Source organism: Tribolium madens, unplaced genomic scaffold (genome assembly GCF_015345945.1).
Source record: "Tribolium madens isolate multiple individuals breed KSU strain unplaced genomic scaffold, Tmad_KSU_1.1 Scaffold_1;HRSCAF=32;Tcas5.2_LG8, whole genome shotgun sequence".
Classification (NCBI taxonomy): domain Eukaryota; kingdom Metazoa; phylum Arthropoda; class Insecta; order Coleoptera; family Tenebrionidae; genus Tribolium; species Tribolium madens.
The window spans coordinates 5798910-5826774 of NW_025400984.1; the positions used below are offsets into that span (position 1 = coordinate 5798910).

General features: G+C 32.7%; 2 protein-coding genes and 2 non-coding genes across 15 annotated transcripts in view; 2 read left to right on the plus strand and 2 right to left on the minus strand.

Moving 5' to 3' along the window:
- Positions 1 to 18709, plus strand: part of LOC123016210 — a 25076-nt gene extending 6367 nt beyond the window's left edge. The window contains exons 2-5 of one of the 12 annotated variants that reach the window (XM_044416467.1): positions 50 to 171; positions 256 to 1708; positions 17335 to 17507; positions 17560 to 18709. In XM_044416467.1, coding sequence (XP_044272402.1) covers positions 50 to 171; positions 256 to 1708; positions 17335 to 17507; positions 17560 to 18420 — 2609 coding nt within the window. In that variant the 3' untranslated portion in view covers positions 18421 to 18709. The other 11 variants (XM_044416468.1, XM_044416463.1, XM_044416465.1 and 8 more) reach the window with 11 other exon arrangements.
- Positions 18710 to 19252: 543 nt separating this feature from the next.
- On the minus strand, positions 19253 to 19324 carry Trnad-guc. Its single transcript has one exon. It is a non-coding gene; the product is annotated as a tRNA-Asp (tRNA).
- A 2148-nt stretch (positions 19325 to 21472) lies between these two features.
- LOC123004322 (synaptotagmin-15-like) overlaps positions 21473 to 27865 on the plus strand; it is a 46442-nt gene continuing 40049 nt past the window's right edge. Inside the window, exon 1 of the mRNA XM_044397521.1 lies at positions 21473 to 21562. The gene's annotated coding sequence lies outside the window, so the exon portion shown is untranslated. The remainder of the gene's footprint in view (positions 21563 to 27865) is intronic.
- On the minus strand, positions 24434 to 24505 carry Trnaq-uug. The gene has a single exon. It is a non-coding gene; the product is annotated as a tRNA-Gln (tRNA).

Below are 27865 nucleotides of genomic sequence, written 5' to 3' on the forward strand. Positions count from 1 at the left end.
TCAGTCGAAAATCGTGCCATTTCGGTTCTGATTAGATTGTTTATTGTAGAAGTTGAGTCGAGTACAATAACATTTTCGATTTTTACGGAATGGATTCAACGAGCTGTTGCTACGTGGAACGCTGCGAGGATTATTCCACCGAGAAATATTGCCACATTCTGTATGAATTTGGTTAGTTTGTTTGCGCAAAAGGAGGAGAGGTTTTGCGAATTAAACAATAACAATTTTTTTATCAAATTGGTGAATGTTTTGAAGGCGAGACAGCCGGGAGCAGCGCCATCTATTAAACTAGCCTACATCAACCTAATTTCCGCTTTTTTGGAACATAAATCAGGGATTGAATGGATGGTGGCTTGTACTTTTTGGGAAGACATCTACCAGTTGAGTTTGACAGACTGTGAAACAGTTGTGGAAAAAAGTACAAAGTTTATGTCGAAATTGTTAGAAAAGACTGTCGAGAATGATGAACTTTTTTGTGATAATGTTGTTAAAAGGGTGATGTTTCCATTGGGTGAAAATGTCTACAAGTCGACTAAAGCTTCGGAGATTATGGAGGTTGCCGATCAAGTCGTCTCGGAGTATCTCAAACCGACGCTTACTCTGATGGGGAATATTTTGGAGTATTTTCTGGAAGAAACCCTTTTTGATCGGGGAGACTTTCGAGTGCTTTTGTTGTTTTTAAAGAACTTTCATCAAGAGGAACGAATTTCTGATTTGATGATTCTAGCCCAGTCGAAGAATCTTGTTTTCCATCTTGGGAAAATAATGTATATTATGCAATTTCTCGAACTGTACCTTAAAGCTGTTACGAATACTGCTCCTTTAGCAAGTCTAAATGCTACAATTCAGAGGATAAAAAATAATTTTACTCTGAATATCTCGAAGGGATGTTTTAAGGATGTGATATTATTTGCGACTTTTGGACAACTTTACTGGAATTTAATAGAGACGAAAGTTCCAATTATTCAAATTAAGAAAATTACTGATGTTCCTTTTACCGATGGACTGGTTGTGATTCAAGTCTTGGCCCAGTTTTGCCTTCTTTTGAAGTACGTTTGGAATAAAGATCAAATGGAAGAGCTGTGGAGAGACGAATTCCGCGATTGTTTTATTCACAAGTTGTTCAAGATGTTGTCCTGTAATGAAATCATTCGTCTTGTCTACATGTGGAGAGACTGTCTCGTTATTCGAAACGATTTGTTCGAAATCTCCATTCATAGCCTACTTTGTATCCAAAAGTCTCGCAAGTACTACTCCAGAAACCATGCTGTGGTCGTAGTTCAAACACTTATTTACAACCTTAAAGACATATCTAACGGAATTAAAGAATCTCCTTCGAAATTCGAACTTTTCCATAATCACCTAACGTATTTGTCGCTCATTTTCGAAGTTCTCGCAGCACTTATCGAGGAGTTCCAAATCACTTGGAAGGATAGTTTGGAATCGATAGACTTGTTGCCGTTTTGTTTTGATTTTTTGATGTTGCCTTATTGGCCCAAAGACATAATTGTCCTGATTTTGAAATTGGTGAATATTGCAACTGCGAAATACATGGCACCGAATTTAGCTCTCTTGCTCGATAGTACGTCGGATTCGACCATTGCGTTGATGGGACCTTTATTGTATGCTAAGTTATGTGATGAGGTCAAGGAGGTTAAGATGGCTGCTTTGGAAGTGATCTGTACGATGGCACGCATGTCGGGCAGTAGTAAGTTTATTTTATAATTCATACTTAAGAATTTTTTTGCAACTGTTTTTTTTTAATACGTTGCTCTCTAGAGTAAATTCCAAATTAGAAAGTGTGTTATTACTTAGTGTTTTTATAATTCGTTTGCATTCAATTAACACTTTGTGAAACTATGACACACATCGATCACAGCAAAACAAGTGAAGTTTAAGTTTAATGTTTATTGAATTCATAAATAGGAAGATTGCCTTGGCGTGAGATAATTAAGTCTAATTCATCTAAATTTTCTAACGTCACAATCGTAATCTTTAAATTTATTTAAATAAGCTGTTTATAAAAATGTATCACTTGTTATCATCAATTTAAATTGCGTATTTTTGTTTTGCGCGCGTTTCTACGGAACATGGTGGTGCCATCAAAGACTTTATTTTGGACCACTTCATGTTAAGATTAATTAATTTTGCCGTTATTTATAGTTCGGTTGAATTATTTATCTAATCTTCACGCGATAACAAAGTCGAACTAAGTTAAACCGCATTAAATCGCGACGTATTGCTGAAACATTATGAAATCAAAAATATTCCACTATTATTCGAAAATGAAAAAAATTCTTGCCGAATTTTCAAAAGCCAAATGTTCTAAACAATTTGAAGTTTATTTAGAAAAATGGTTGAAGCATTTTTGGAAGTTGACAAATTCAGGTTGGTGGCAAAAATTATTTATTTATTTTTAAAACAAATATTGTAGAAAAAACTTCTACTGTTTTAAATATCCCTCTTTTTACGGATTGGTTGACTGAAGCTGTGACTACTTGGGAGGCTGATAAAATCACACCTCACCCTACTATTGCTTGGTTTACACTAAATTTAGCTGCTTTATTATCAAAAAACGAAAACAAGTTCAATTTGTTAAACAACCATAACTTTTTCATTAAGTTAGTAAACATTGTCAGAGCCAGACAACAAGACTCGCCACTTCGTGTTAAGTCAGCTTATATCACACTGTTATCGACGTTTCTTGAACATAAACCTGGCATTGAATGGATCACGGCTTCTATTTTTTGGGAAGATATCTTTAAACTGAGTTTGTCAGATCAGAATGAGAAGATCAATGTCAAAAGTTGTGATTTCATGGCAAAAATTTTGAACAAGACAATTGACTACGACGAAAATTTTTGCAGTAATGTTATTAAACGTATAATGGCACCTCTTTCGGAAAGTATCTACAAGGCAGCAACGTCACAATTTTTGACCCCCACATTAAAATTGATGGGGAATATCCTGGAGCAACTTTTGGAGGAGATTTTGCATGATAGGGGTGATCTCCGAGTTGCGTTTCTTTTCTTGAAACACTTTCATCTGGAAGATCGGATTTCCGATTTTATTATCATTCCAAAGAGTGAAGCTCTTGTACTCCATTTGGCGAAAATAATGTTCATAATGCAATATTTTGAATTGTATTTCAATGTCCAAGAGAAGAAATTGAGTGTTGAGAAAATTATTGCAGCGGTTGAGAAGATAAAAAAGAATTATTTGATGAACATTTCAAAGGGTTCTTATGATGAAATGATTGAATTTCTTTGTTTTGGTAGTCTGTATTGGAATGTAATTGAATCGAAGATTTTTCCAAAGGAAACAACTACATTATTGAATTATTCCTTACATTCTTTTTGTATGATATTGATGCCAATTTCATATATCGTATGTAGGAGTTACGTCTCTTTACCTGAATTAACAGAACGTTTCGAAAATGACGAATGTCGTAGTTTTTACTACAACAAATTTTACAAAAAATTGGATCCGGAAATTTTCAGAATATGTTATTCTTGGCGAGACCATCTCATGTCCGCTTCAGAAATAAATCACTATTGCACTAAATCTCTCATTTTTACACGAAAAGCCCGAAATTACGTGACAAAATACAGTGCTGTGTTTATCTCCCATACGATAATTTACTACTTTGTTGACATTACCAGGGCAATCAAAGAATCACCAGAGAAGCTTGAAGTAGATCTCAACGATGATTTTTTTCCTAAACTGATAGAACTTCTAGTTATTTTAATCGAAGATTTTCACATATCATGGAAAGATAATTTTGATGATGCAAATTTGATGGCAACAACTTTTGATTTTTTGATGTTGACAAGATGGCCTACGAGTGTAATTGTCCAAGCTTTGAAATTGCTCAACGTTGCTGTTAGGGAGTCAATGTCACCAAATATGGCTTTGTTGGTGGACGAAACCGCAAATTCGACTTTAGACCTCTTAGGGCCTTTAATTTCTGTTAAGTTGCTTGATGTTTATCCAATTAGGTTGGCTGCACTGGAAGTGACTTACACGATGGCGCAAATGGCGGGTCGCAGTAAGTACTGTTACAATTTAAATATTGCGGAACATGCGCTTTGTGTTGTATTGATAAATCTTATCCGGATTGCGATAACGCGTTATATTTCTAGTTAGTATGTTTTCGCGAGTTTCAAAATGGGTTCCAAATATAAATTAAAAATTGAACAGTTGTTGGAAAAGTTTTTAGAAGCGAAATGTGATGACAATGCGAACGCGTCGGCGGAAAAGCTTTTGAATTATTTTTGGCAATTAGATACGAGAGGTTTGTTGTTATTTATTTAGGTTGAGTGTTTTTTTGACTTTGGATTGTAGATAAATCAGTTTCGATAAAGTTTCCTCTTTTCACAACGTGGATTAAAAAAGCAATAAATATTTGGAGTACCAAAAACGTTACTCCTCCACTAAATATTGTTACGTTCACCCTGAATTTGGTAAATTTGCTTGTCAAAAATGAGGATACATTTTGTGAATTGAACAACAATAATTTTTTCATCAAATTATTTAATGTTTTGAAAGTTAGACAGTCTGAGACCCCTACTTCTGTCAAAGTAAATTACATTAAATTATTATCTTCGTTTCTTGAATACAAATCTGGGACAGAATTAATGACTGCATCCACTTTTTGGGAAGATATTCTCAAAATGGCAGTTTCAGAAGAATTACATCTTGTTAAAGAGAGTACGAGCTTTTTGGAATTACTTTTAACCAAGTCAATTGAACTTGACGAGAATTTTTGTAATGAGATTACAAAGCGTATAATGGCACCTTTAGGCGAAAACGTTTACAATCTTTTGAAATCATCAGATAAAGGGGTTCCCGAAGAAATAACTCCAAAAAATCTCAAACCTACTTTGAAACTTATTGGAAATATCCTTGTACACTTTTTGGAAGGAATTCTTTTTGATCAGAATGACTTCAGAGTTTTATTTCTGTTTCTTACCAATTTCCATTTGGAGGAGCGAATTGCTGACTTTATGATAATAGCCCAATCCCAATCTCTTGTTTTCGACATTGCTAAAATAATGTTCATAATGCAATTTACCGAGCTGTACCTTGATGTTCTCACTGGTAACACAAATCCGAAAAAAATCAATGCCACAGTTGAAAACATCAAAAAGAATTTTTTCGTAAGTATGTCGAAAGGACTATTTGAAGATGTAATGGATTTCTGTGCTTTCGGCTACTTGTATTGGAGAGTTTTTGAAAAAAAAATTTCCTTTAATTTGGGCAAGAATTTGTTATCTTTTGCTGATAATTCTTACGGTTTACTGTTAATGCCCAACGCTTATATCCTCGTTAACCATTGCTTAACATTAAGAGAAGCAGAAGAACGAGAAGAAAGTGACGATTTTCGTAACACAAAAGTGACAAATTATTTCAAAAGAGCAGACAAAGATTTTCTTCGTGTAGGGGCTACTTGGCGAAATTACCTCATAACAAGTTCGGAAATAACGCAGTATTGTCTAAAATCACTCGAGTATTTAACAGTATTGATGAAATATTTTACAAGAGAAAGTGCAGTGATGGTTTTTGGAACATTTTTCTACGAGTTGAAAGATATAATACAGATAGTTAAGGAGTTTTGTGAAAGATTAGAATTTTTTGAGGAAGAGTATTTTTCAAAAATATTTGAATTGCTAGCAATTGTGATGGAAGATTTTACAGTAACCTGGAAGGAGATTTATGATGTTGCGAATATAATTGATGTTTGTTTTGATTTCCTTATGTTAACGACATGGTCAAGCAGTGTTGTTGTTCAAGTCTTGAAATTAGTTAATGTCGCTATTAAAAAGTGTATATCACCAAATATGGCATTGCTGATTGATAAAACATCAGGTTCGGCTTTAGACTTGTTGGGACCATTGATTGCTGTTAAATTAGAAGACGAAACTGAAGTCAAAGTGGCTGCTTTGGAAATGATCCATACTATGACGCGCATGTCTGCTAGCAGTAAGTTTATTTAAATGTTAGTTATTCTCATTTTGCGTCCATAATCTTATCAAAGGCGAGATAACGATGAAAAATTCAGTATTTTGTCTGTTGTACGCGCTCAACTTAATGTGGTCATTATGGTGCAGCAAATTACTCTATATCAGTTAAAAATTAAGTGTTTGTTAAATAAATTTCTTGAAGCAAAGTGTCATAATGGATTGGACGCCTCTTTAGATAAACTTACAAAATATTTTGATCGACTGGAAAAGAAAAGTGCGACTTTGTGTTTTTTCTGAGCAATTTTTAACCTTGATTTATTTGTAGATATCAACCACACATTACTAACTCTACCACTTTTTACATCATGGATAAAGACATTTATAAAAACGTGGCATGTCCAAAAGACACCTCCACCTACGGTTATTGTCAATTTTGTTTTGAATTTGATTACTTTATTGTCAAAAAAAGAGGAAAGATTTTGTCAGTTCAGCAGTGATAATTTGTTTATCAAATTAATTCATATTTTAAATCAAATCAATGAGGAGTCATCTGTTCAGTTAGCTTATATTAAATTATTGATTTCGTTTCTTGAACACAAATCCGGCGTCGAATTTTTGATTTCTAGTGCACTGTGGGAGGATGTTTACCAGTTGAGTTTGTCAAATGAGTCCCAAATTGTTAAAGAGAGTACCAGATTTGTTTCAAAATTTTTAGAGGAATGTTTAAATACTAATGATACTTTTTGTACTGATGTCGTCAAGAGAATTATGTCGCCTTTGGTAGAAAATGGCCCCCAGTATTTCGGACTTTCAAACGACGAATTAAAGTCGGATTTTGTATCTTCATTGCGACTTATTGGTAACATTTTGGAACATGTATTTGAACGTGCGTTGTTAAAAGATAAAGATTTCCGAATAGCTTATCTATTCTTGGAAGAGTTTAGACAAGAGAATCTTTTTGACGATTTACTGTTGATGTCCGAAGTTTATGGCTTCAATGTCAATTTTGTGAAAATAATATTTGTTATAGAATTTCTTGATTTTCGTCAAGACTTTCTTATAAATAATTCTTTTGATATGGTCAAAGAATTTTGTTCAAAAATTCAAAAAGATTTCATACCCTATCTTTCTAACGATAATTTTTGTGTCATCATGGAATTACTTAGCTTCGGTGCTTTGTACTGGAAATCCATCGAATTAAATTTTCCAGTATACAAAAAAAGTACCACTAATTCATATTGTATTTCGGACAATTTTGTGGGTACTTTAATTCTTCCACAGATGTTCCTTGTTACGAAACATTTTATGTCCTGGTCTGAAGTTCAAATGAAAACTGCCGAAGACAAATGTCGGCAATTATGTATAAGAGAACATTTAAAAATGATCGAACCCATTTTTTTTCGTGTTTTTATCAAATGGAAACATAATCTTTTAGCAAGTTCAGATTTGGTTGAGACTTGTATGAGATCCTTCAATCATATAAAAAATTTAGAGCCATATTTTTCAAAAGATAGTGCACTGCTCATTTTTAAGAAAATCATTTATCATATAAAAGATATGGTTGTTGCAGCTGCGGAAAGTCCGCAAAAGCTTCAAATTTTGGGTAATCATGAATTTTTTGCCGAAGCTTTCAAACTTGTTGCCACGCTTCTTGACAAGTTTGGAATTACGTGGAAAGATAATGTCGAAGTCATCAATGTGATTGCTATTTCTTTTGATTTTTTGACCTTGTGCAAATGGCCTACAAATGAGGTTGTGCAAGTCTTAAATTTAATTAATATTGCAATTAGAAATTATTTGTCCCCAAATATGTTATTATTAGTCGATATAAGCCCAGACTCAACGCTAGATTTATTAGGACCATTTCTAGCAGCTAAATTACTTGAAACAAAGGATGTCAAAATTGCCACACTGGGAGTGATTCACACTGTAGCTCACATGTCTTGCAGCGGTAAGTCTATTTTGCATTTGATAAATTAATCTTATCAAAAACGAGATAACGGCGAGAATCTCAGTATGTTATCAATGTGCGCACTGTTCGTAATGTTGTAATAATGGTGCAACAAATTACTGTATATCAGTTGAAATTTAAGTGTTTATTGAATAAATTTCTTCAAGCAAAGTGTCATATTGGAGTAGACGAGTCTTTAGATAAACTTTTAAAGTATTTCTACCGAATTGAAAAAAGGGGTTCGTCTTGTGTTTCTTTTGAGCAATTTTTAATCTTGAATACTTTGTAGATTGTACATTAATTACTCTGCCACTTTTTACAACATGGATAAAGACAGCCGTAAATACTTGGAGGGCCAGAGAGACTCCTCCGTCTTCGGTTATTTTCATTTTTGTCGTGAATTTGACCAGTTTGTTGACAAAAAATGAAAAAAAGTTTTGTGAATTTGGTAGTGGCAATTTTTTTATCAAGTTAATTCGTATTTTGAATCAACTTAATACGGTGCCGTCTGTGCAATTAACTTACATTAAGTTATTGACTTCGTTTCTTGAACACACATCCGGCGTCGAGTTTTTGATTTCTAGTGGTCTTTGGGAAGATGTTTACCAGTTGAGTTTGTCAAATGAGTCCCAAATTGTCAAAGAGAGTACCAGATTTATTTCAAAATTTTTAGAAGAAACTTTAGTTACTAATGAGAGTTTTTGTAATAATGTCATCAAGATAATTATATCGCCTTTGGTTGAAAATGGGCATCATTGTCTCAAACTTTCTGAAGAGGAAGCAATTTCGGTTTTTGAACCTTCATTGCGACTTATTGGTCAGATTTTGGAGCATTCATTTGAACGTGCATTGCTGGGAGATAAAGATTTCCGAATAGCTTATCTTTTCTTAGAAGAATTTATTCAAGAGAAGCTTTATGACAATTTATTTTTAATATCAGAAATATATCGCTTCAGTAGCAATTTCTTGAAAATCAAGTTTGTTATAGAATTTCTTAACTTTCGTCGTAGTATTCGTACAAATAATTCTGGTGATGATACAATCAGGAAGTTTTATTTAAAAATTCGTAAAAACTTTCTGACGTATCTTACTGATGACAATTTTCATAGATTCATTGAATTAAGCAGATTCGGTGTCTTGTACTGGAAGTGTATTGAATTAAATTTTCCCATAGAGAAAAATCCAAATCAGTACTGTGTGCCTGACCTTTTTATAGGTCTAGTAATATTTCCACACATGTTTCTTGTTTTGAAACATTTTATGTCCTGGACTGAATTACAAATGATACATGATGATGATGAATGTCGATTTTTGTATTTCTCTGAACATATAAGAATGATTGAACCAGATTTTTTCCGTATTGGTTACAAATTGCGAAATAAATTTTCGGATTGCAGCTCGGATTTGGTTGAACTTTCCATGAAATCTTTTGATCATCTCAAAGATATAGAGCAACATTTTTCGAAAGACAATGCATTGTTCATTTTTAAGAAATTCATCTATCAAATCAAAGATATAGTTACTGCGGCTACGGAATGTCCGCAAAAACTTGAGGTCTTGATCAATAAAGAATATTTCGTCGAAGCTTTCAAACTTCTTACTACTCTTCTTGACAAATTTCGACTAACGTGGAAAGATAATGTCGAAGTCATCAATATGATTACTATTTCTTTTGATTTTTTGAGGTTGCACAGATGGCCCGCTAATGAAGTTGTACAAGTCTTAAATTTAATTAATGTTGCTGTTAGAAATTATTTGTCTCCAAATATGCTATTGTTAGTCGATATAAGTTCGGACTCGACACTAGAACTCTTAGGACCATTGCTATCAGCAAAATTGCTTGGAACAAAGTGTGTCAAAATAGCCGCACTGGAAGTGATTCACACGGTAGCACACATGTCAACAGGCGGTGAGTTGATTTACTTAGCGTATGATAATCTTATCATAAACGAGATAATGACGAGAAAATCTGTGTCTTGTCGATGTGCGTACTGTAGTGTTGTAAAAATGGTGCAACAAATATACGAGTTAAAAATTAAGTGTTTATTGAATAAACTTCTTGAAGCAAAGTGTCATAAAGGACTAGACGCGTCTTTAGATAAAATCGTAAAATATTTTTATCGGCTAGAACAGAGGGGTTTGTGTTAAGTGTTTGTTTTGATAATTTCTAACCTTGGATTATTTCTAGATGCAAATTATACAATAATAACTCTTCCAATTTTTACAAAATGGTTAAACACAGCTGTTGATACGTGGAGTGCCAGAAAAACACCTCCACCTTCGATTATTGTCAGTTTTACCTTGCATTTGACCAGTTTATTGTCAAAAAATGAGGAAAAGTTTTGTGAGCTTAATAGTGCTAATTTCTACACTAAATTGATTGATATTTTAAATCAACTAAATGCGATGCCATTTGTTCAATTAGCTTACATCAAATTATTGATTTCGTTTCTTGAACACAAATCTGGTATCGAATTTTTGCTTTCCTATGCTTTTTGGGAAGATATTTATCATCTAAGTTTGTCAAATGAGTCTCAAGTGTCTAAAGAGAGTACTAAGTTCATGTCAAAAATTTTGGACATAAATTTAGATACTAATGAAATATTTTGTAAAAATGTTGTGAAGAAAATTATGTCGCCTTGCCAGTGCTTGAAACTTTCTAACTTAATTAAATCAGATCTGGAATCTTCATTACGACTCATTGCTAATATCTTGGAACTTGTGTTTGAACTTGCGTTAGTGGAGGATAAAGATTTCCGAATAGCTCATTTTTTTTTAGATGAATTTCGCCAAGAGAAGCTTTTTGACGATTTGCTGTTAATGTTCGAAACTCATCGTTTCAATGTCAATTTTGTGAAAATAATCTTTGTTATAGAATTTCTTGACTTTCGTCAAGATTTCCTAACGAATAATTGTAGTTATGACAAGGTCAAAAAATTTTGTTCAAAAATTCGTAAAGACTTCCTATCGCATCTTTCTAATGAAAATTTTTATGTTGTCATGGAATTACTTAAGTTCAGTGTATTATACTGGAAATATATAGAATTAAATTTTCCAACAGACAAAAGTTCTCCTAGTTCGTATTGTATTTCTGATCATTTTGTGGGCGCCTTAATTCTTCCTCAGATGTTTCTTGTTGTAAAACATTTTATTTCGTGGTCTGAAATAGAAATGAAAACTATTGAAGACGAGTGTCGTCAATTGTGTTTCAACGAACATTTGAAAATGATTGAACCCGATTTTTTTCGTTTTTTTTTCAATTGCAAACACAATCTTTTAGCAAGTTCAGGTTTGGTTGAGATTTGTATGAAATCCTTCAATCACATCAAAAATTTAGAATTACATTTTTCCAAAGATAGTGCTATGATTATTTTTAAGAAAATCATTTATCATATTAAAGATATGGTTGTTGCAGCAGCGGAAAGTCCGCAAAAGCTTCAAATTTTGGCTAATCACGAATTTTTTGCTGAAGCTTTCAAACTTGTTGCCACACTTCTTGACAAGTTTCGAATCACGTGGAAAGATAATTTCGAAGTCATCAATGTAATTGCTATATCTTTTGATTTTTTGATGTTGTGCAAATGGCCCGCAAATGAAGTTGTACAAGCCTTAAATTTAATTAATGTTGCTATTAGAAATTATATGTCTCCAAATATGTTACTGTTAGTCGATATAAGCTCAGATTCGACGTTAGATTTATTAGGACCTTTGCTAGCAGCTAAATTACTAGCAACAACGGATGTCAAAACAGCCACTTTGGAAGTGATTCATACTATGGCACACATATCCAGCAGCAGTAAGTTAACAAATACGTGTAGGTTAAGATCATGTTATTATTGTGATATAATATAAATATCAGCAATATATTGACATTCGTCGGCGACGCATTAAATAAAATGATTTCTAAAGTTGAACAATATTAGTTAAAAATATAAAAAAGTGCTAAATACATGTTTTTATGGGAAGTGCGAGTCTTTAGAATAATTAACAAATTTTTTCGCCAACTGGAAGAAAGCACTTTGTGTTTTTATTTTATTGTAATCGACTTTGTTTATAGAAGCTGATTCTAGAACATTTATAACGCTTAATAACGCTTCCTCTTTTTTTCCCAATGGATTAAACAAGTACCTACTTATGTGGAGCACTAAAACTGTAACTCATCGAACAGAAATTGCTTTGTTTAAATTATACATTGTATTTGACAATTTTGTTATCACGGACAGAAACAGAAAATTTTTGCCATCAAATTGATAAAATTGTTAAAAGGCAGACAACCAGATGTAGAACCGACTGTTAAACTAAAACAGTTAATAATTAATTTTAAGATTAATTATTAATTAATAATTTCAACTAATTAAATTATAAATATGTATTTACATTTTTATCAATAACTGGATATTCCAAATTTCACTTTTGTCACTTTTGAGACAACCTGTATATTTTTCAATATAACATTTCTACTGTAAAAGAAAATCTGGATAATCTGAAATCGTTGCGTTACGAAATTTTGGATCTTCTTGCTGATTCTAGAGCTTCAAATAACGTGGTAATATAATATCGAAGTCGGATTTCTCTCGTATTTGATTTTTTGATGTTGTACAAATGGGTCAGAAACGATGTTGTTCAAAGTTTTAAATTAATTAACTGACGTTGCTATCAAAAATAATTCGTCCTAGAAAATGTTATTAGTCGATATCTGTACCCCAGAATAAAACTGTACTAACTCAAAATTTTTTGAAATTTGGTTTTCCACAGATTCATGTACAATATCTTCCCAGCCTTCTGGTACAAAACAGTATTAAATTCTATCTTTGATAGTTACGGAGATACGCATTTTTAAATGATATTAACTCTAACTTAACGTAATGGTTTTTTCCTACGACCATATACGAAACTAGATTTTTTCATTCAACGTATTTTTTTTGTATCCATTATAAAAAATAAATAAATCGTTATTCAACGTATTTTTGTATCCATTATAATAAATAAATCGTTATGAAAAAAATATGTTCGTAAGAAAAAAAATATTTATGGTCGTAGGTCGTAGTAAAAATAGTGTACAAAACTTGCAGGAAAGTGTCTAACGCACTCGCGGTATTGCCTGCACTCGGCTGACGCCTCGTGCGCAACTTTCCCGCTTGTGCGTTATTTATCACTTTCCGTGCTCGTTATGTAATATACTATTAAAATTCTTAATTCGATTTATCTCGTATTTGTGGTTTTGTGACTTAGTACACTTTTATTCACATAACAGATATAAGTTCAGATGCGACTGTAGATCGCTACGGGCCATTGCTATCATCGGAATTACTTAGAATAAAGGATGTCAAAATAGCCCACACAGGGAGTGATAGTAATTAGTAGATTTCCGTATCTAGCGCCAAAGTTTAAGATTGCGCCGTTGTTAGGCTTATTTATAGCTTTATCAAATCTAAGTGATAACAAGCGTAAATGTCAGTAATGTTTTTCCCATCGGTCGTGACGCACGCCACAAGATGACTTCTAAAGTCGTGCAATATGAGTTGAAACTGAAAAAATTGTTGGAAAAAATTCAGGAAAAGTGTGATCGTCATTTAGACGCTTCAAAGCTTCTAGACCATTTCTGGTATTTAGAACAAAGAAGTTTGTGTTTCAATAATTTTCGGACATTTCAACTAACCGTGATTTGTTTATAGAATTAGAATCAACACTAATAACGCTTCCACTTTTTACTCAGTGGTTAAAACAGACCGTAATCACGTGGAATAGCAAAAATGTGAAACCGGAAACCAGCGTTGCTTTGTTCACTTTGAATTTGGCGACTTTATTGTCAAAAAAAGAAAAAGTGTTTTGTGATTTGAACAACAGTAATTTCTACATCACGCTGATTAATATTTTAAAAGTGAGACACCTCGATGTGGAGCCATCTGTTAAACTAGCTTACATTCAATTATTGTCTTCGTTTTTTGAACACAAATCCGGGGTCGAATGGATGACTGTTTGCACTTTCTGGGAAGATGTCTTCAAAATGAGTTTATCTGATAAATCTGAAGTTTGTGAGAAGAGCATTGAATTTATGTCAATTATTTTGGAAAAAGCGATAAATCGTGATGAAGTTTTTTGTAATAATATTGTGAAACGAGTCATATCGACCTTGGGGGTAAATATCTACAAGTGTCTCAAAAATCCCAGCGAATCTTCAACACATATTCTCGAACCTTCACTAAAGCTGATTGCCGGTATTTTGGAATTTGTTTTTGTACGTGTTTTGACCGACGATAAAGACTTCCGAATTGCGTTTTTATTCTTGGATAATCTTCGCCTGGAGGAAATAATCGATGATTTGGTGTTGTTGTCTCAAGCTTATTGTCGTAGCATTCATTTGGTAAAAATTATGTTTGTGGTCCAATTTCTTGAATTGCATCTCAAAGTACTGACTAATAACATAAGTTTTGATGTTGCCAAATACACAATTTCCACCATACGGAAAAACTTTACTCAGTATTGTTTTAAAGGAAGGAGTTACAGAGATGTCATCGAATTGTGTAGCTTCGGTTATCCTTATTGGTCACTAATAAATTCTAAAATCGGCTTTGACAATGCAAATAAGAATCAGTTTTCTTTTTCCAACCATGATTTATGTTTACTGTTATTTCCACAAGGTTGCCTTCTTCTTAAAAATTTTTTGACTGTGGGTGAATGGGAAATTAAGAACTTTATCGACGATTGTCGAGACTTAAACCTTTATTCTTTTATGCGAAGTATGGATCCTAGTTTTCTTCGGATTGGTTACACATGGCGTAATATCCTCATTGTAAGTCCGTCTTTGACCCAAATTTGTATTTTTTCTCTCATACGTGTAAGAAAAATGTTGAATATGTTATCAAAAGTGAGCGCAATGGTTGTTTTTAGAATGCTTATTTATATTTGGAAAGACATCGTTTCAACAATCAAGGAAATTCCCGAAAAACTTGAAATTCTCCGCTGTGAAACATATTTTATAGAAATTTTTGCTCTCCTTTCTGAATTGATCGAAAAATTTGAAATTACGTGGAAAGACAATTTCGAAGCTGTCAATGTGCTTGCCGTTGCTTTTGATTTTTTGATGCTCCACAGATGGCCTACAGATGAGGTTGTTCAAGCTTTAAGATTAATTAACGTGGCTGTTAGAAATTATATGTCGCCGAATATGTCTCTCCTAGTTGATATAACTTCAGACTCCACTTTAAAAATGCTAGGTCCATTATTATCGGCTAAATTACTCGATGTAAACCAAGTCAAAAATGCTTCACTGGATGTTGTTTTCACCATGGCTCAAATGTCTCGGAACAGTAAGTTTGTTGTTCATTTTGTTATAGTTTTGCGTTCATGTCACTTAGTCAAAGCTCTGATAACCTTATCCTTCAGATAACGCGTTGATAGTCTATAATCAACTCTTAGTAACGTATTTTCGTCCGTCTACTTCAAATGTGATAATATGCCTCCTAATATCGAACAATACCAGTTTAAAATAAAACAGTTATTAGAAAAATTGATCGAAGTCAAGTGCCAGAATCGTCTAGTCTTGGATAAATGTTTGAATTTCTTATCAGAACATGAGAAGCGAGGTTTGTGTTCAAAATTCACGTTTAGCGTAACTCTAACCTTTTTTTTTTTCGTAGAGGAATCATCCTCGGTAACACTTCCGATAATCACAGAATGGATAAACCGAGTCGTCAGCATGTGGAGTGCCACAAGAGTGACACCTCCACCAAACATCGCTGCTTTTACAATAAACCTGGCTAGTCTTTTATCGAAAAACGAAGAGCGGTTTTGCGCTTTGAATAATAATTTTTTTATTAAACTGGTTAACATTGTGAAAGTTAGACAACCCGACTGTGCACCGTCTATAAAATTATCATACATCAAACTATTGTCTTCGTTTCTTGAACACAGATCAGGGATCGAATGGATGATCGTTTGCACATTCTGGGAAGATGTTTATCAGATGTGTTTGCGAGATGCTTCGGTTGAAATTTTCAAACAGTGTACTGCTTTCATATCGAAGCTTTTGGAACAAACCTTCGATTATGATGAAACATTTTGTAATAACATTGTAAAAAGATTGATGTTGCCTCTCTCTGAGAATATTTACAAATTGGTGAAAAATGCCAACGATCTAACAAATAGCATCGAGCAAATCGTGGCCAAGGATCTTAAACCGTCCCTCAGACTTATCGGAGATATTTTGGAAAATCTTTTTGAAGGAATTCTGGTTGATAATAAGGAGTTTCGTGTTGTACTAGTCTTCCTGAAACACTTCCATCAAGACGAGCGCATTTCTGATTTCGTTAAAATGGCCCAATCGGATTGTTTTGTTTTTGAGTTTGTCAGGATCAGTTTTACGATACAATTTCTCGAATTGTACGTCAATGCTGTGTGTAATGGGATCAGTGCTGCCACTATCACTGATTCGATAGAAAATATCAAGAAAAATTTTCTGGCTGGTATTTTTAAGGGGACTTTCGAGGATGTGTTACAACTTTGTAAATTCGGTTATTTGTACTGGAACGTGCTCATTAGGAAAATCCCAAATAACAAGGAAGAATTTTTATTTTGGGACCAGTTATTTTGTCCTTTTGTCACACCTCACTACTGTCTTATTATCAAATATTGCGTACAACCAGGGACTCTTGAAGAAGAATATGAATCTGATACATTCCGCGACGCGTATATGACAAAATGTATCAGTGTTATGGGTTTAGAAACAATTCGGAGTTGTTACTTTTGGCGAGACCACTTATTGGAATTGCCAAATTTATTCCCGATTTCTGTTCTTTGTCTCGATTATATAAAAGATGTTCGGAAGTACCTTACTAGGAAAGATTCAATCTTAACTTTTCAATGTATCTATTACAATTTGGAGGACTTTCTCTGGGCTATTGAAAAGTCTCCAGATCAGTTAGAAATGTTTGTGAGTAATCCTGATTATTTCTCCGGAAATTTGGAACTGCTGGCAGTTTTGATCGAAGAGCATGATATCACGTGGAAAGACAGTTATGAGGCTATTAACGTTTTGTCGGTCTGTTTTGAGCTCCTAATGTTGGCACATTGGCCGACTAAAGTGGTTTTGCAAACTCTCAAATTGATGAATATTGCTATAGCAAAATACATGTCGCCAAATATGGCACTATTGGTTGACAATACGAAGGATTCAACTGTTAATCTCTTGGGTCCTTTGCTGTATTCTAAATTACTTGATATTTTGGACGTAAAATTAGCAGCTTTAGAAGTAATTTGTACGTTGGGACGTATGTCTCGAAGCAGTAAGTCGAAAATAATCTTATCTGATATTTCTATGAACAATTAAAAACAATTAATTAAAGATACTTGCAACTTTTCCATGAGTATCTATTGCGCAATTTACGAGTTACTGTGTATTAAAAATAGTTTTTTTTTCAGAATTCCCGTCCTTACAAAAAGTATTAATGGATTCCGAATTACCGACCTTGGTTGTGAAGATGTCAACGTGTGATAGCGAAAGTTTCGTCCGAGCGACCGCAATCAAGTGCCTCCAAGAAATGATTCAAGTCGAAGAAATCTGGAACAATGCTTTGAAATCAGAAGATTTGCCGGTAAGCGAATTAATAAGTCATTTAATTCATTTGTGACTTGTCAAAATTTTAGCAAAAAATGCGAGATGTCCTTTTAAACGAAACCGAGGGAATCGTGCGTGTGGAAGCGGCGACTTTCATGTGTGTTGCCTATGAAAACCAGCAGTTTCCTAAAGACAATCTTCATCGCCTCTACGAGACCATGATCTACGCCTCTACGACTGATCTCCATTGGGAAGTTAAAGTCCGCGCTTTGGATTTTTGGGACAAAGTCATCAAGAATCATCTCCAGAATCAGGGAATGATCGATGGAAGTTTCCCCAACGTGACTTTCTCGAAGGAGCATCGCAAAATTGTCACTCTGACCGATTCCGAGATCAGGAAACGTCTGTTGAAGGTTTTGAGTCAGTTGAGTTCGATTGGGTGTTTGGGGGTGCTCATGTCGGCCATTAAGGATGACTGTGATATGGAAGTGTCAAAGACTGCAGCTAAGATAACTCAACGTTTGGTGGAGTTGTTCAAGAAGTACAATGTGAGGAGCGATGGAAGCATTCCGACTTCGCCTTTACCGACCGAAAATGGCATGTCGACGGCCTCGGTCTCATCGGGGATTTCCGTAGATGAGTCCATGGACTCACCTTCAAATCATCACGAGTTGAACGAGGATATCATCGATCAGATTGTCAACTCGAAAGATGTTTGTCTTTTGAGGAATGTCTATGCGCCGAGTGAGTACAGTTCGGTTAGCAATTATGACATTCAAGTCAGAAGAGTAGTGACCCCGAATGAGTTTCTTCAGTTCACGCAGCAAGATCTTAACACGATAATTAGCGAGAAGAAGAACTGGTTGAATGGAATTGAAGATCTAGGATCGCTTTTGGATGATATGTTGAAGACTTATGAAAACGACGTTAATAATATGGACTGTTACTAGGTTAAAGAATACGCACTCCTTCGGAGATTGAATAATTTCATACAAATATACATTTCACGCACGATTCCAAAGGACGCCAAAGTAATGTGAAAGCTGTGTAATTATCATGGAGTGCCATTTATCAAGTTTTTTATCAGTTAGTCCTAATATGTAACTTGAAATGTAATTAAGCTTTTCTTTTTTATTCTAATTATCTATTATATAGATAAATGTTGAAGTGTGTAAGTAATTTGTTAGATGTTTTTATTGAATACCTGTTACTTTTATAATAAAATGAAAGTTTAATTTATTGGGTTGCTTTATTTCGACCCCGAATCCACTTGACACGTTGGGCGTTATAGAAGTTTTGGAATTATAGTTGTTACCAACAATATTTGAGACTCATTATAGAATAAGACGATTACCCCCCACGGTGGTTCATGGGGCTTGAGGTAGAGATGCCATAAACAAATATGCACTTCTTAGGACATGCACGTTTCAAAGGTTTGTAGGAAGAGATGGTCCGTAACAGAAATTTGTTTTTGGGCTTTAATAAAAAAAAATTAAATTAATTTTAATATTCAGCTATTTTTTGAAATTGTTTCTTTACAAATCTGCATTATCACTTTAATATTAAATTAATATATAAATTCCCAAATCTTTGCCTGTAATAAATTAAAAGCCTACCACGAAAATTCCTGAATACGACTCTTTTGTAAATCTTCAGGGTAGTACCACCAGCAGTGAAAAATTATTACGGCCGACCGCAAGGCTGCTTAATCCTCAATAAAGCTTTGCATACGTCAATCTCAAATATTCTTGGTGACGACTATAATAGTTGATGAAAAAAAAACTCCCCGGCGGGGAATCGAACCCCGGTCTCCCGCGTGACAGGCGGGGATACTGACCACTATACTACCGAGGATTCATACGAAATATGTCGTATTCATGCTTAATATGGTGCACGTCATATAATAAACTATATCTAGTATCCTAGTGGACAAAAAGTATGGAAACAAATATTTTTTACTTAAACTCTTTATCTTGAGAAAACTAATGAATGATGAAGTATTATAAAAATGTTACGATTCTCAAAATTATAATTTTTCAATTTTTTGTTTGTTTTTAAGTTCTACAATTTTTTTAAATGGCAACCCACTATAAAACATTTTTCTATAAAGGCTATGATCTAAGAATTACAACTGCCTACATTTTATACAACTTTTAACAAAACATTTTCATAAAAGTTGCCATTTAAAAAAAATACGTAATTCAAAAACAAAACAAAATGTCATTCTCAAAACACGATCACATTTTTTATAACACTTTCATTTTTATTAATTATTATTTTCTGAAGACAAATGATTTAAAAAAAATGCTTGAGAATAATGCATAGGCATTATTATTACACGTATAGACGTGTAATCCGTAATAATTTGAAAAATATATTTTGAAATGTACGAATACAAGTGCAACTTTAATAGTAAGTGAATGTGAAATTTAAAAAAAGGTAAAATAGGAAAAACAGTTTTTTTATTAGTTAAACTTAATTAACAGTTTCAACAATATACAAATATTTATGAATATAATAATATTTTTATAGAAGAAATTTTTAGTTCGGAGTTAACTTGAGAACTGGGTTGAGTCTTTAACACATAAAATAATGTTACGGTGGAGGTAATTACACCAAAATTTTCATTTTTATTGTCTAATTTGACATTTGAAGCAATTTATTTTCGTCTGAAATATCTAGCAAAGATTTCAATCTCAAGTTATTACGAATTTGTGTTGTGACAAAAATTTAACGATCCTTTCACTTCTGATTAGTTTTTCTAAATCAATTATTATTTTATCGATTATCGCTCCTTCAGTTTTATTACTTTTCTAATGTCTAATAACTGATTTTTATTTACTTCATAATTCATCGTTTTTTTAGCTTATAATTACAATATGCATTAGCAAATTAATTATTTATGGGTCCATTATTAGATTTTCTGGCGTAGATTATGTCGTAATGGATGACCATCAAGGCGGAAAAAGTTTACCCAAACAAAATACATGACAGGACATTATCATATTAAATATTAGTCCACGATTTTGTTTTCTACTAAAAATCAAAACACGATGCAAATAAAAGGATTTATCCCAATTTACGGCGAGAGTATTCGCTGGAGGAGAAAAGTTAAACAGAGAAGAGACTTAAAGGTTAATTAGATCAAGATTAACTTTATTAACGATCTTAAAAATCTCGACGCAAAATTCAGTCTCTGTTAAAGCTGTAAGCTTTTCAACTCCCGTGAAACCGGCGCGGGTGTATTGCGAGGATGAGAACTACACTTTTTGATAAACTGTTATTTTAAAACTCATCTCGTTACCGGCAAGCTTTCAATATGAAAAAAGCTTCTTTTCGCACTTTGCTTATGAAAATTTAAAGCTCATTTCAAGATTAGTTTTTTTACGAACCTAGACACATATTCGTTTACAAAATGATTAATTTAGATGAAAAAAAATTCAGTGTTCCAGAGGGACAATTTTTCCATTTTCTTCGGTAAATCAAGTGTTCAACTTCAATAAATAACTGAATTATTACAGTGAGACTTAATTAGACTTATAATTAATTTAAAACGATTCAAGATTTATGGCCTTTGAAGTTTTATTCCCTATTTAAAATTCAGCTTTGACTTCTGTAAAATACGCGGGACATAAAAATCTTCCATAAATATTGATGCAAAAGTTCTGTTGACTTTTGAAACATTGAATGAAACTTCAGAATGTCTTTTTTTTTTCTTTCCTCTCATTCATTCTAGACCTCAGCACGTAATTATCTTCACAATAACAATACGGCCTGAGGAAGACTCATTCAAAAATTTAATATTATATGATCCAGTTCGCCGTCAATTCATTGATGTCAAGTTTACTTCAAGTCCCTGGTATTATATTGACATAAAATTACCTTAAATAAACGTTTGTTAAGTGTCCCTGCAAAGGGTCGTTTTTATTCGGAGACATTCGACTCCGGCCGATTCCGGTAAATGCGTGGGTGGCGAAATCTCAGTCAACTCCGGTATTCGTTGAGTCGTACCCTATTTTCCAGCGCGACAACTTTAATTCCCGTGGATCAAACTTACGCTTCATCAACGACAAAATAAACAGTTTTTGCAAGGTAAGAAACTGAGCATTTTTTCCTGTTTTAATTAAAGTCAATCCGCTTAAGTGAGTTATTTTACTAATTCAACAAAGTTTGTTTTCACAATTTTTTGCAACTATAATACTCAATCTCGCGCTTGCATTCAACATGCTCCAACTCTTGTTCCATAATTGCGTTGAGATTTGCATGTGACAGTTTAGAATTTTTGATGATGAATGAGGGCGTCGAATTTATAATTTATAATTTCTAAATCAAATAAAATATTTTATACTTAATAAGGGGCGTGAACTTGTCTCTTAGAGAGGCGGAAATAATGCAATTTTATAGTGCGATGCAGACTTGAATCTAATAATGGTTTTATAGACTTGCATATTTTATGGCAAGCAAAGAAATTTTGAGAACGATTTGATCAAAATCTATTTATTTTATTCCAACTAGCCCGTTGCGTTTTTTTAATTAGGAGAAAGCTAATCTCATTTTTGATTCATTATAATCAGATCCCGAATTTTGTTTGAATTAATGTTTCACGAAAAGTGAAAATATTTAGTTTAAGCTCGAGTTTTAATTCTCCCAAAATTTTAATTGTAACTTTTCCACTCTTTATAAAGTCAAGTGGTTACATAACTTTGCGTAAAGTTTTGCGCTTTCAGTGATAAAGGCGTACGATTTTAAAAACGGTTTGTGACTTTAAGGAGTGTAACAATTAGCGCTTTAAAATAAAATATGAATGTCAATTTTATTTTCTACTCGTTGGTTATTTTTCCATTTCTCGAGCATCCTTTCAAGTACATTTTACGAAGGAAATGCTTGCGTGATATTTGTATTTCCAGCGACATTTCTTTTGATGTCTGATGCGATTGAGTTTTATTTTGTGGAAACCTATACGGATTTAATTCCCGCTTTAATTTTTATTTTATTCTTTTATTTCATTCAATTATAGTTAAAGCTTTTATCGTTCAATTCCGTTTCCCATTTTCTTTCACTTTGTTTTATCCTTTTAGTTAATAGTCATTGTCACAATTCTACAATTTAAATTTACTCAAACTAACCCATTTACCTTAATTCGAGACAATTTCGCCTCGCACACGCTTTAAATCGTGCATAAAACCCTCTTTCTACGGATTTACCACTTGAATTAGAATCCACTTAATTAAGTCAGTCTATGAAAACTAGTTCGTCAGCAGATTGTCCATAAACCTTTCTCGATAAAACCAGATTTCACTTTTCACTGAATCAGATTAAAGTGACAAAATTGGAAATTAAAGTTTCTAGCGAGCTAGGGAATATCAAACTATCGTTAATCCATCTCTGCTTCGTATCAATTCCAGAATTTAATTTAGTTTGGTCGTAACTACATAAACTATTATAATTAGTGACATTTTAATGTTATTGTCGATAAACGGCGGTTTCCTTAATAGAATTCCGAATTACGATAAGTAGCTTTAGGACTGGGGGCTATTAGCTTCATGCGATCTATTTGAATGTTAAATATTTAATTTTTGCAGCTCTCTTTTAAACAGAAGAAATAAGTAAAACTATTTTCAACAAATTTACTTATCCTTATAATACAACGCACATCCCGCAAAGCACAAAATTTTCCGATGTGTTTGTTCTATGGAAACAAGAAGTAAACAGAAACAAACCACGTTACGTCTTTGAAATATTGAACGTTCTCGTAGGTGGTGTTTCCAGATTTTGACAAAGATTGATTATATTCGTCTCGAATTTAGTTTCTCTAATATTTGTTTTAATTTACTGACATTTGGAGTTGTAAGTCATCATCTTGAAAAAAATCTGAGACGGTCAAAATTACTCTGAGTTGAGATTTTTCAAGAACGAAATACTCAAACAATTTTCTAGCAAAGAAATTAAACGTCAAAGATTTTAAAGTGAAAATATTTCATCGTAAAATTGATGATTATTAAATTCAACCAGCAAATCTATTCTAAATTCTAACTTAAAAAAGACGAAATATCTATGTAGACGAAAAATTATGTATATACAGGGTGCCCGTTTTTCGAGCTCCACCATGAGGACCTCAAATATTATAAGAGATACAAGGTCGGTTAAATTAAGGCAAAGTTGTGCATTTAATGATGAACAATTATCTGAAAGAAAATTTGATGTCAATTCTAGTTTTTGAATTACTGGAAAAAAATTGTATTTTTTCAAGCGAAAACCTTTTGGTTTGGACGTTCTTGAAGCTTTTTTACAAGGAATCTAAATCTGTCATGGTATTTTCCCAGGCGTTCTTGAATATAGGGAATCTAGGGAATCTCCGAAACTAAGATGTTTAGCTAAAAACCAGTGATACATTCTGGGGCTCATTTTTGAGAAAATAATATTGGTTAAAACCACATCCCGCTATCGTCTTTTGTTTTCGACTTACATACAAAAGTTGACATTTTGGCGAAATCTAAAAACAATCATATCTTCGTTACGGATTTGAAATAAAGACATTATACAGGCACTTTTTAACGAGGAATTTAATAATGTAGTTGACATTTTAAAGTGAAAATATTTCATCGTAAAATTGATGATTATTAAATTCAATGAAACGAAATGTTATAAAAATTAATCTCAAGTCACTACAATTATTAAAAATTACGAGGAAAGCAGATGTGGCCTACTTCGATTTTTAAGTACAATCATTTTTATGGTTTAATTGGAGCCCAAATACATGTATTTGACAATCATTTGGTCCAATCAAATTAATTAATAGCAAAAATAATACTCATATTATTCACCAATGTTTTTCTCACAACATACTAGGTCTCATGAAACCGCGAAATTGAACTCTTAGTTGAAATTATATCGAAGAAAATAAGACTAAAAAGTTTTAGTAAGTGCAGCATTCTTTTAAAATAGTATTCGAAAAAAAAACTTAGGTTCCACCGAGATTTGAACTCGGATCGCTGGATTCAAAGTCCAGAGTGCTAACCATTACACCATGGAACCGGTTAATTTTTGATTCGCTAATTTTGGATTTTCCGTAACAAAATTAAAATTTAAATATAAAAACCTTGTTTGAGACATTTTTTAGATATTCTCTTTCAGTTACATTTTCAATAAATTGAATAAGTTTTTTATTAATAAATTAAATATTGCAAAAGTAGCAAAATTGTAGTGTTTTGCTAAAAAATCGTGTTGGAGAAAAAAGTCGGACGTATTACGTCAAAATCGGTCGTAAAAACACTCTTAGCGCCCTTCTGTTATTTCTACAATTTCGTTCCTTTTAGAACTCTTAAAAATTAATTTAGTCATGTCACAGGAACTTGGAGACCGTTTGTGACGTCTTTCTGTCCCCTTCTAATACAATAAAAAGAAAAATGTGTTAAGTAAAGTTTAGTCGTCGATTTTTCTTGTTCTAAAAATAATCAAATTATTTCCGTAATTTTAAACTATGGGAACAGCGCACACCACAACTTCTATTTAATTATGATAAAATATGACACGTAATTAAGTTTTAGTGGTCTTCGATACTTTGATATATGTCAAAGGTCACACAACGTGGAGGCCATAGACCATATAATCGCTCATCCCATTAAAGAGAAATGAAAGTTTTTTTGATCGTAAAAGGATGTATTATAAGCAGTCTTGAGTTTATATTGAAGACTAAAAGTTTATTAGAAAACTATAACAAGAACTTTCTTTTTTCAATTAGTGTCATACAGCGTGTCTAAAAATTCAAGCCTCATATAAAAAATGTAAACAAAACATCAGATCTTATCACATAAACCTGGCTTTAAATTAAATGTGTGTTAAGCAGTCGTCCGCACAATGGCAATTATCCAAGTCGTACACAGCACATCTGCTTTTTTCGTGTTGTTTAATAAATGTGTCACTACATATCTCGTCCATGTAACGGTAGCCAAATGCAAACTAATCCTAGACCAAAATTGCATTACGCCGGACTTCCGTTATCTTTCGGCGTTTGTCAATAAATATTAACATATGGCGCGAAATATGGATTGCAATTTACATTTCTATGCATGCAATTATGGCGCATGAATAGTTTAAATGTCCAAAGAAAATGAGATTGCTGATACTGGTCTTGAGTCGTTTCTAATTATTCCCTCTACTTAATATTCTGGGTTTCTAACGTTTCTTTGATAAGTAAATGAGAATTTTAGAACAGGAGAGAAGTTAGAGTGTTGGCATTGAAAGTCGCAACTTGTAAGTAGTTTAAGAAATTAAACAAATCTTACTCGCTACGTCGTAAACGGGACAATTTTGTAATTACTCAAGTATTTATTAAGTGCATAAAAGAAACGTATATGCGTCCTTCACTGGTAACATACAAAGATATCCGATTCTGTTATGCGAATTGTAAGTTTTATTGACTTGTTCTTATATAGTCCAATTGCTAGTAGAAAATTATGAGGCATTTCCGAGCCAAGATTTAACTACTGGAGATATAAACACGGGTATCTGATCGACTTGTAGTGACATTTATTGCTAAAAAAATTACATTTAAAATTATATACCGGATGTAAAAGCTTGTGGAACACCGCAAACCGCAAGTATTTGTTAATACACCTACTCTAGGAAATTCATGTTTGGAGACTACCTATTGACATTCACAAATTTTTACTAAAGACCAGCAAATCTATTCTAAATTCTAACTTAAAAAAGACGAAATATCTATGTAGACGGAAAATTATGTATATACAGGGGTGCCCGTTTTTCGAGCTCCACCATGAGGACCTCAAATATTATAAGAGATAAAAGGTCGGTTAAATTAAGGCAAAGTTGTGCATTTAATGTTGAACAATTATCTGAAAGAAAATTTGATGTCAATTCTAGTTTTTGAATTACTGGAAAAAAATTGTATTTTATCAAGCGAAAACCTTTTGGTTTGGACGTTCTTGAAGCTTTTTTACAAGGAATCTAAATCTGTCATGGTATTTTCCCAGGCGGTTCTAGAATATAGGGAATCTAGGGAATCTCCGAAACTAAGATGTTTAGCTAAAAACGAGTGATACATTCTAGGGCTCATTTTTGAGAAAATAATATTGGTTAAAACCACATCCCGCTATCGTCTTTTGTTTTCGACTTACATACAAAAGTTGACATTTTGGCGAAATCTAAAAACAATCATATCTTCGTTACGGATTTGAAATAAAGACATTATACAGGCACTTTTTTACGAGGAATTTAATAATGTAGTTAACATTTTTTTGAGTTATTGGTTTAGCCGTAATAAAATAAACTTGTATTTTTTTTAAATGGAAATCATAGGCGGCTATGAATATTTTGAAAAACTTAATTTTTTCTAATCTAAAAAATATATATTTGTAACAGAATATGTTTTATAATTATACTTTGAAAATAAAATACATATTTTGTTTGATAATAGTTGGCCATGGAAAAACTATTTCACTCCAAATGTGTAAATAATAATCAATAAGAATTTTGTGAACTGTAAAATAGATGAAAAAAATAGATAAAATTATAAAAATTTAAAAAATACGATACCGTAGAAGTATTGAACAAATATGCCTCAGAACACAATTATTACATACTTTTAAAAAATCCAAAAATAGGAAAAACAAATGTGCCAACAGTCAACACAATTAGAAAAAACATTTTTTTGATGATCTAATGGAAGTATAGGATAACGTTCCACATAGACGGAATTTGACTATTTGAATAACCATATCGTCATTTTTGTGATATAAAATATATTTTATTGAAGAATTAAAGCGGCTTTTTTTACATCACTAGAAAGTACAATGGTAATGTTAGCTTGTTTAAAAACAAAGAAATATTATTAGTGGCCAATAAGTTGATTTACGATTTATTTTGCATTTTTTTCATTACTTAGTACTTAGAAAACTCCTTCAGTAGTGACACTGGTTGAATAATATAGTTTAAATCCTTATAGTTGAAGATGCAACATTTTTCCATGGCCAACTGTGAACAAAAATCAAAGATAATTTTTTGCTAAAAATGTATTATAATAATTTATTACAAATATATATTTTTTAGATAAGAAAAAAACAAGCTTTTTAAAAATGACATAGCCATCTATGATTCCCATATAAAAAAATAGAAGTTTATTTTATTATGGCTAAACAAACAACTGAAAAAAATTGTTAACTACATTATTAAATTCTACGTAAAAAAATGCCTGTATAATGTTTTTATTTCAAATCTGTGTCTTCTATAATAGCGAAGATATGAATTTTTTTAGATTTCAATAAAATGTCAATTTTTGTCTATAAGTCGATAACAAAAGACGATAGCGGGATGCGGTTTTAACCAATATTATTTCCTCAAAAAATGAGCCCCAGAATGTATTACTCGTTTTTGACT